General features: G+C 44.2%; 1 protein-coding gene across 2 annotated transcripts in view; it reads left to right on the top strand.

Moving 5' to 3' along the window:
• Positions 1-2,544, top strand: part of LOC125043935 (outer dynein arm-docking complex subunit 3-like) — a 17,442-nt gene extending 14,898 nt beyond the window's left edge. For both annotated transcript variants that reach the window (XM_047640323.1, XM_047640333.1), the window contains exons 11-13: positions 382-510; positions 1,376-1,489; positions 1,966-2,544. In XM_047640323.1, the coding sequence (XP_047496279.1) occupies positions 382-510; positions 1,376-1,489; positions 1,966-2,097 (375 nt within the window). In that variant the 3' untranslated portion in view covers positions 2,098-2,544. The remainder of the gene's footprint in view (positions 1-381; positions 511-1,375; positions 1,490-1,965) is intronic.
• The last annotated feature ends 7,456 nt before the right edge of the window (positions 2,545-10,000 follow it).

Genomic DNA, 10,000 nt, shown 5'->3' with positions numbered 1-10,000 from the left:
ATTAAATCAAAATTTTGACAAAAATGATATATCATAAACGTCAATTGTACGCGTTCCTCCAAAACTTTTGAAATGACTATTTCGGGTACAATGCAGCAAAAACAGTTTATCAAATAACAAAAAGATAATGCATTAAAACATTAAATGTAACAAAAAAAAAAATCACCAGCAACATCAAAAAATATGAAATGTCACCATCTAAAAAAAAAAGCCAGACAATAGCTACTTAAAAATGAAAAAAAATAAAAAAAATAACTCGACAAACAAATCTACAAATATACAATAACACACACGAAACAAAACAAACCGACAACCATCCATGAACACCATACTTTTTCCCCCTCATTAACGACTAGTTTTCTGCCAACCCCTTTCCTCCAGACGGCCGAGAACGAGCGCCCACCAAAAGCCGAGTCTCCTCTGCAGTATCTTGTGGTTCTCATGGCATTCTGCATGGACAGGGCCAGGGAGCTCATGGAAGAAGTGAGGGATGCTCAGATCGACCAGAAGGTGAGGTGGATGCGGTATCATTACCGTAGTTTTGCTTTCTTTCTGTCCCTGTCTCTCTTTCTGGCTTTGTCTGTTTCTCTCTAGTTCGCCATATCTCTGTCTTTCCGTTTTCTGTCCTTGTCTCTGTGTCTTTATCTGTTTATGTCTGCCACTGTCTTTGTCAGTCTCTGTCTGTTTCTATCTACCACTCTGTCTCTATTTCTGTCTGTCTGTCTATCTATCTGCGTCTGTCTCTCGTCCTCTGTTTTTGTTTCTTTCTAGCTCACTCACTCTCTTTCTGTCTGCATCTCTATCTGTGTCTATGCCTCTCTTTTACTGCCTCTGTCTTGCTCCATTTCACTCTCTCTCTCTTTGTCTTGCTGTCTCTTTGGTTGCCTCTGTCTCCCTCTCTGCCTATCTCTCTCAGTTTGCCTTTACATGGATTATTTATTTGAAATATATTCCAAAGCACATATATAAAAAGTTTAGAAACACATACACAGATGTGATTATATATATGAGCATTCATATATTATCATCACTGTCCTGGTAGATGTTCGTGACCCACCATGGCCCAGGGATGAATACCACTGAACTAGACGAATGATATATATACCTAGGAATATAATACAAATTGCAATCCTAAGGACGACACAACAACATTCCTCCCTCACTCTTCATACCTCTTACCGTATATCATATGTTTGAGAGAGACAGAGTGAGTTAGAGGCAGAGATAAATACAAAGCCACAGATAGAGAGACAGAGACAGAAAAAAATACAGGCACGAATAGAGAGACAAAGACAGAAAGACATTAACGTAGACAGACAAAGTATGAGTCTGAGTACTAAAATTCATATCCCCCCCCCCCTCCCCCGGCCAACAGCTCGCGGAGATGGTGGAAGAGGAAAAGGACTCGGGAGGAATGATGACGTCACCGGAGAACATTCGCGTGGCCTTCCCAGCCGCCGGCGCCACCGCCAAGGCAGCTCAGCAACAGGTACGCGTGTGTGCGCTCGTGAGGATGGTGAGGATGGCGGCGAGGATGATGTGAGGATGGTGGAGAGTGAGAAGATGCAGTGAGGAGGATTACCTTGGTATTTTGCTAAATTATATGGATAGTTGCATTGGAATACAATGCGTGTGAGAGTGAGAGAGAGAGTGAGAGAGAATGAGAGAGAATGAGAGAGAATGAGAAAGAATGAGAGATAATGAGAATGAGAGAGAATGAGAGAGAGTGGGAGAGAGAGTGGGAGTGGGAGTGGGAGTGGGAGTGGGAGTGGGAGTGGGAGTGGGAGTGGGAGTGGGAGTGGGAGTGGAAGTGGGTGTGGGAGTAAGAATGGGAATGGGAATGGGAATGGGAATAGGAATGGGAATGAGATTGACTGTTAAGTTGAGAGCATGAATCTGTACCTCAAACTGCGTCCGCCTGGGCATATCCTTCACATACATTCCACGTGAAACTCTCCCTCGCAGGTGGAGGAGGGCGGGGACAGCGGCGAGGAGGAGGAGACCCTGACGAGGAAGTTCATCAAGCGACAGGCCCAGATGATCGTGGAGGCGAAGGCACGCAAGAGGAACCGACCTGTCACGTCTTTCAAGTCTTAGAGCCTGAAATCCCGCAGCCTTGCAAGGACCCGGTGAACTGCTCCGACTTCTTTGGCATCAATGTGTGTAGATCAGCGGCGCTTAACTACAGTGCATTCAGTCTCGGGATAAAAAGAAAAGGTAACTTACCCGAACTCTGAAATACTCCGATTCTAATCAGCTTACTGTGTCAATACCTGTTTCAATTTCTTTTGTATTTAGAAAACATACCTTTTTATTTATTTTAAAATTTACTCCCTTCAATGACACTTTATAGCGTTCGACTTCTCTTGATTGTTTATCCATTATATATTGATTATCATTTTTATTCCCAGTAAGGGCGCTTTCACACAGGGTGGCACGACGCACTGGCATGTCGTTTAACAATAAACATCCGAAAATATGTGGAACCTTTCACAAAGAAGTGGCGTGGCATGTCGCATTTGCCACGTGCGACCTGCGTCCGACTCCGAGATCCGACTTGTCATTATTTTTCAGCGTGCGACCCTAGCACCTCGGACAGTATAGTCAGATTTGAATGGAGCTTTTACATCCAAAGTCACTATTAGTCAAGATAATATAAAAATGTTTAAGTAAATTGACACATTATCAAATAGGAAAACTTTTGGATGTATGGTATACATAGAGTTTTGAAGTGTCTAGATAATTAAGCCACAAATTTGGCACCACTGCTTCGGTCGGCCAGTGAGCAAGGCTTTGGATGAGAGGGTATTAATGGGCAGCCTTGCAAGGGGAAACAGTGCAATGCATTCTTTCGTGCACAACAGCCTGTTCTAAACAATGTCACAAATTACTTTCGGCTCAAGACAACAGTAGCATCATTCTCCGATGATGCCATCTTGTGAACCAATTGAAAATGGCCTGACACACGTCACGTGTAACCTTGGTCTTAAATCGTGTCACTTGCCACTTGTCATATGCGACGTGCCGCCTTTGTGTGGACGCGGTCCAAGACTATGTACCATAAAGTAAGATCGAGTCGGGAATTTCGTTCTAGTAAAGTTTCTACTTTAAAGCTAACAGGATTTAATTTGTTACCTCTGGTAATATCTCATAATTTAGGCAATATCAACTTGACGTGAACTGTATTTTTAGGATTAATAAGCATCAAATAAAGAAAGGAAACAGTACTTGCCTTTATAACACAATTTCTTTAATTTTCCCCATGTATATTGCCTGTTCTTCTATTGAGGAAGAAGGTGCTATAAGTAATCACCAGTAATAACTGCACCCTATAAGAATTACATGGATTATGGAAGTTATCATATCTTATCTTAAGATCACGGTGCAAGGACTGCATTTTTCCTGGCAATATATTCTTAGTATCCAGAATTTTGTGAGTGTAATGCTCTTGCTTGTAACGAATCTTGTGATTGGCTGATGGTATTTCCATAGTTTCACTGACAACTAATATCAAAAATTAAAATTATGTTAAAAAAAGTTTGGAAACATTGCAATACTTAGCCCAATGCCAACATTATTGCTTGAAATATTTGGTATTTTCCTTATAAATAGCAATTGGAACTGGTATAATTGGCAACTTTTGCACAATCATGATATCCAAACATCAAGATATAAAGATAACCAGGTTTCTGTTAGTAGAACTTTACACGACATCGCCCACAATTATGACTAGCAAAGGGTTACGCCCCTACCTTTAGCTTCACATACTAATATCTAATTTTCGCTTGGTAGCTAGCAACTATTCTTCCGCCCCTTCTTCCCTTTGCGAACCTCGGTTCCTCTTTTTTGTAAATTGTTCCTGTTCTTAATTAAAATTATGTTAAAAAAAGTTTGGAAACATTGCAATACTTAGCCCAATGCCAACATTATTGCTTGAAATATTTGGTATTTTCCTTATAAATAGCAATTGGAACTGGTATAATTGGCAACTTTTGCACAATCATGATATCCAAACATCAAGATATAAAGATAACCAGGTTTCTGTTAGTAGAACTTTACACGACATCGCCCACAATTATGACTAGCAAAGGGTTACGCCCCTACCTTTAGCTTCACATACTAATATCTAATTTTCGCTTGGTAGCTAGCAACTATTCTTCCGTCCCTTCTTCCCTTTGCGAACCTCGGTTCCTCTTTTTTGTAAATTGTTCCTGTTCTTAGTAGAACTGAGACAATGTCATTAACAGCAAGAATGGAATGAGGTGGTGCTGAGCACACTGCCTTGCGGGACGCCTTCGAGCTGAGGAAAGGATGATGTGGAAGAGGCAATTTTGACCTGGAAAGTGCGTTTGGAGAGGAAAGACTTTATAAAGACACCCATGTCTAGGGAGGACAATTGTTGGAGAATACGGTACCGCCCTGCGGTATCATAAGTTTTTTTCTAGGTCAAAGAATATGGCTAATACAAAGTCATCATGGCGTGCAAATGCAGATGTAATACAGGTCTCGAAATGAGCAAGGGGGTTCAGCTGTAATTTGAGCACGGCGGAAACCAAACTGGGAAAGAGAAAGATTATCGAGATTCAAGATACCACACATTAGGCGGAAGTTAACCATGGGCTGTATTAGTTTGCACAAGCAGCTAGTTAGAGGGATGAGGCAGTATTCTTAAAAGAAGGTGCCCGATTTATTGGGCTTCAAGGAGGGGAGGATAAGAGCTTTATGCGAAAGAGAAGGAAAATTCCCTGTCGTCAAAATAGTTACTAGGAAGGAGAGAGGGAAAGATGGAAGGTGTCGGAGCATACGGTAGTGAATAACGTCAGGGCCTTCATGGGTGTTGCGGCACGATTGTAAGGCAGCGTAGAGTTCAGAGGAAGAAAAAGAAACATTATAGAACTCACAGAGGACACGGTGAAGATGATGGAGGTGCGTTCTCTTAATGGAAGAGAAGTGTTGAGAAAGGCGAGAGCCAGTACTAAACTGGCTGAAATAGTCACCCAGTTCATTAGCTACTTGGGAGAAGATCAGAGATGAGAGTATATGGAGGAAGAGGGCTGGATGGGAGGGATGTTTGCCTGATAGTTTAAGGATCCGATGTAAATGAGGAAAATATTTCGCCAGCTAGTGGTTTTACGGTTCCGGATTGTGCGACGAAGACAGGCGGATGCTCTTGTAAAGATATCGGCTGATAGCTGATTAGGGGTGCCTCGTTTGTAGTGATAACTGTTCCAGGCTGCGCGTTTTCAGCAAAGCGCTTTGGTGCAATCAGAATTCCACCATGGAATACACTTTAGCGAAGGTCACACTAGTCTATTCTGTCCTAGGATCCCCAGATAGGATCGCCGAAGTCTGGTCAGCTACAGATAGTTGGTTAATGGTTAAAAGCAAAATAAATGTGCTAGACATCTAAGGTCATGTAGCACTATAATAAATGGTAGTGAAGGGTGGTTGAGTTAGTGATTAGTTGCTAAAGCTGGGCAAAGGAATTGACGAGTGAATGGGTTAAGGTCGGGTAAGGTAAAGGGGTTAGATCAATGTTTAATGGTTAATGGTTAAAAGCAAATAAATGTGCTAGACATCTAAGGTCATATAGTACTATAGTTAATGTTAGTGAAGGATGGTTGGGTTAGTGATTAGTTTTTAAAGCTGGGTTAAGGAATTGGTGAGTGAATGGGTTAGGGTCGGATGAGGTAATGTAAAGGGGTTAGATATATGCGTTTGAGGAAGGAAAACAGGTTATCAAAACAAAAAGTGTGAGATTCTGTAAGGATGTCTGATAAATTGGGATGTCTATGTAGGGAGGACGTGGGCATGGCAATAGGATATGTGGGACTGAAAGAGGAACATTCGGAAACCGCGAATGTTCCAATGAAGGATAGTTATACTTTCGTTGATTTACTGGCAAAGATTGCAGTGCGTGTTGGAGAATTTGAAGGGGAAGGTGCTAGAGGGTGGGATAAAGAATGAGGTTGGGAAGGTGGTGTTGTATCAGGAGGGGTGTCGGGAGGTAGAGGGTCTGGGGAAGAGGGTACTTGTGACATGAGGGATTCACGTGTGTATCCAGGAGGGAGTGGAAGGGATAGAGGGGGTAGTGGGAGGGTTAATATAGGTGGGGCTGGAGTCAGGGGGAATGGGTTTTGTTGGGATGGGGTAGGAGGATTGGGTGTAGGGAGAATATGAGTAGGAGGAGGATGGATATCGGCAGTCACTTTGAGTGTGGAGGGAGCGGGAGTTGTAGAATTTGAAGGTGGATGGTTAATGGTTAAAAGCAAAATAAATGTGCTAGACATCTAAGGTCATATAGCACTATAGTTAATGTTTGTGAAGGATGGTTGGGTTAGTGATTAGTTGTAATAGCTGGTTTAAGGAATTAGTGAGTGAATGGGTTAGGGTCGGATGAGGTAATGTAAAGGGGTTAGATCAAGTGAAGGATATATATGCGTTTGAGGAAGGAAAACAGGTTGTCAAAGCAGAAAGTGTGAGATTCTGTAAGGATGCCTGATAAGTTGGGATGTCTATGTAGGGAGGACGTGGGCATGACAATAGAATATGTGGGACTGAAAGAGGAACTTTCGGAATCGCGAATGTTCCAATGAAGGATAGTTATACTTTCGTTGATTTACTGGCAAAGATTGCAGTGCGTGTTGGAGAATTTGAAGGGGAAGGTGCTAGAGGGTGCGATAAAGATTGAGGTTGGGGAGGTGGTGTTGTATCAGGAGGGGTGTCGGGAGGTAGAGGGTCTGGGGAAGAGGGTACTTGTGACATGAGATTTTCACGTGTGTATCCAGGAGGGAGTGGAAGGGATAGAGGGGATAGTGGGAGGGTTAATATAGGTGGGGCTGGAGTCAGGGGGAATGGGTTTTGTTGGGATGGGGTAGGAGGATTGGGTGTAGGGAGAATATGAGTAGGAGGAGGATGGATATCGGCAGTCACTTTGAGTGTGGAGGGAGCGGGAGTAGTAGAATTTGAAGGTGGATGAGTATTAGTTTCTGTAGTGGAGTTGGTTGGGGAGTTTTGTGAGATAAAGGTTTTCTTGTGAGGGGGGGAAGAGAAGTCTGGTGTCTGAAAAATAGGGGCAAAGGAAGGTGGAGGTGATTGTGAGGTAGGGGAAGAGGGGGTGGAACATTTATTCTGTCTGCTGCGGGTAGTGCGGGGAGGGATAGGGGGTGTTGGGGCTGTAGTAGAGATTGGGGTGTCTGGATTTAGGATAGCAATATAATTTGATTGGGTAGAGATTGGAGTGTCTGGGTTTAGGATGACAAAAGAATTTGACTGGGGAAGGTAGGAGGTAGAAGAGGGGAAGTTAGATGGAGGGGGGTTGGGTTTAGGAGAGGGTGTAGGAGCTTGGGAGGTAGGGGGATTGGCAGAGTGAGCGACATTACTGGAATAGGGGGTAAGAGAAAAGCCTTGTCAACGTGCTTCCTGTCTGGCTTCACGTAGAGTGAGTCCAAGTCTGAATCTGAGAGTTGCTACCTCAGACTCAAATTTGTAGGTGGGGCAGCCTCTATAAAATACATTATGGGGGCCGCCACAGTTTGCACATGTGCGTGATTGTGCAGAGCAATTTGATCGAGTATGGCCAGGTTGGGCACATAGCGGGCATCTGGCTGTGAAACGGCAATGTTTGGCAGGATGTCCTAAATGCCAACAATGTTGGCACTGACGAGGAGGAGGTTGGTATGGTCGGACAGGTAGGGATTCCCCACCTATGTAAACATTTAAGGGAAGGTCATGTCTACGGAAAGTAATTTTGGCAATGTTGATGGATTTCTTACGATTTCCTCTGGGAGGAATGGAGTAGCATTGTACATATGTTGCATCATAGTCTGTGAGACAAGCGAGTAAGTCCTCTCCACAATCTGACCATTCTTTGTCATGGATTGGGCAATCTGTTGGGGAGATAATGGTTAATGGTTAAAAGCAAAATAAATGTGCTAGACATCTAAGGTCATGTGGCACTATAGTAAATGGTAATGAAGGGTGGTTGAGTCAGTGATTAGTTGTCAAAGCTGGACAAAGGAATTGACGAGTAAATGGGTTAAGGTCGGGTAAGGTAATGTATAGGGGTTAGATCAAGTGAAGGATGTATATGCATTTGAGGAATGAAAACAGGTTGTCAAAGCAGAAAGTGTGAGAAGCTGTGGGAGGGATCACGAAAAATCGGTCCCATTTGGCTAGGCTAAATAGAGTATTTAAGAATTTTGTAGAGATGGGGGTAGTAGAAGGATGGGGGGAGTGTGGAAGAGGGGGTAGTGTTGAGGGAGGTAGTGTTATGGGGAGGTGGACAATAAAGTTGTAAGGTAGTAATATGGGAGGATGGGGTAGTTGATGAAGAAGGTTGTGGGGGTATAGTTGTTGAAGTCGAACATGTTGGGAGAGTAGAAATGTCTCCTAGGGATACTGTACTAGTAGGCATTGAGGAGGGGGTATTAGTTGTAGCGTTCAGAGCCGTGGTCAAAGGAATGTTTGAATTGGTGGAGCTATTTGATGAAGAGGCAATTGCCTCTAATAATGGTATGGTTAATGGTTAATGGTTATTGGTTATTCATTGTTGGCCATAAGCCTGGAGTATGTTGGGGAGAGAAACGGTCCACCCCTCAGGGTCGCTTGAGGGGTAAGGGCTAGACAACTAAAGCAGGGAAATACCGTGCCCATGGCTCCCTCAGGCCGTTCAGGACTGGCACAAAGTCAGCCTTTCATCCTTTCAGCACGGCTCTCACACCTTAGGAAGTGGATAGTAGAAGGGGTTGGTGAAGGGACAGAAACGAAAAAGTAGGAGGGAAAAAAAAAAAAAAAAAGACCATGCAAAATTTGTTGGGTCGAGGGCTGAGTCCCAAGGTTGGGGAGTTCCCCAGCATTGGGTCCCAGTCTCCGCCTCCTAAGCCCCCCCCACGACAACAACGGGGAAGGGATTGGGGGGGGGGGGATAGAGACAGTTCCAGTGCAAGTATTGAGGGTTGGATGAGGTTCTGTAGGGATGGGATTACCACATAGATCAGTTAGTTTTGTTAATGCTATAGCTTCGTTTTCAGTTGTTACTGTGACGAGACGGGAGTGGTCGCGTCGGCTACGGAAAGAGACTTTGCCTCCCTGTTTTTGGAGGCATTGTTGGAAGAGGAGGGTGTTTTGAGAGTAGGGAGCTGTGGGAGGGATCACGAAAAATCGGTCCCATTTGGCTGGGCTAAATAGAGTATTTAGGATTCTTGTAGAGGTGGGGGTAATAGAAGTGCGGGGACGTGTGGAGGAGGGAGTAGTGTTGAGGGGGGTAGTGTTACGGGGAGGTGGGCAATAAGGTTGTAAGGTAGTAATAAGGGGAGATGGGATGGTTGATGAAGAAGGTTGTGGGAGTAAAGGTGTTGAAGTTGAGCATGTTGGGAGAGTAGAAATGTCTCCTGGGGGTTGGTTGTTGATTAGGGTTGATACTGTACTAGTATGCATTGATGATGGGGGAGTTGTTGCAGTGTTCGGAGCCGTGGTCAAAGGAGAGCTGGGATTGGGGCTATTTGATAAAGGGGCAAGCCTCATTGCCCCTCAGATTGGGGTTATGTCTTCATTATTGGCCATGATAAGCCTGGAGTATGTTGGGGAAAAAAATAGTCCACCCCTCAGGGTCCCCTTGAGGGGTAAGGGCCAGGTATGGCAGGGGAATACCAGGCCCATGGTTCCCTCAGGCCGTTGAGGACTGACATAAAGTCAGCCTTTCATCCTTTCAGCACGGCTCTCACACCTTAGGAGGTGGATAGTAGAAGGAATTGGTGAAGAAACAAACGAAAAGTATGAGTGGGAAAAAAGACTGCAAAATTAGTTGAGTCGATGGCTGAGTCCCAAGGATGAGGAGTTCCCCATCATTGGGTCTCAGTCTTCGTCTCCTAAGCCCCCCCACGACAACAACGGGCAAAGGATAGGGGGGGGGGGGAGGGTCAGCTACAGAGGGATTGGTCACAATACATTCAGTGCTATTTCGGAGAACATCATAGTCTTAGTTCAGCGTTCATACCAG

Source organism: Penaeus chinensis, chromosome 3 (genome assembly GCF_019202785.1).
Source record: "Penaeus chinensis breed Huanghai No. 1 chromosome 3, ASM1920278v2, whole genome shotgun sequence".
In the NCBI taxonomy this organism is placed as follows: domain Eukaryota; kingdom Metazoa; phylum Arthropoda; class Malacostraca; order Decapoda; family Penaeidae; genus Penaeus; species Penaeus chinensis.
This window is presented reverse-complemented; position numbering and strand designations above follow the sequence as displayed.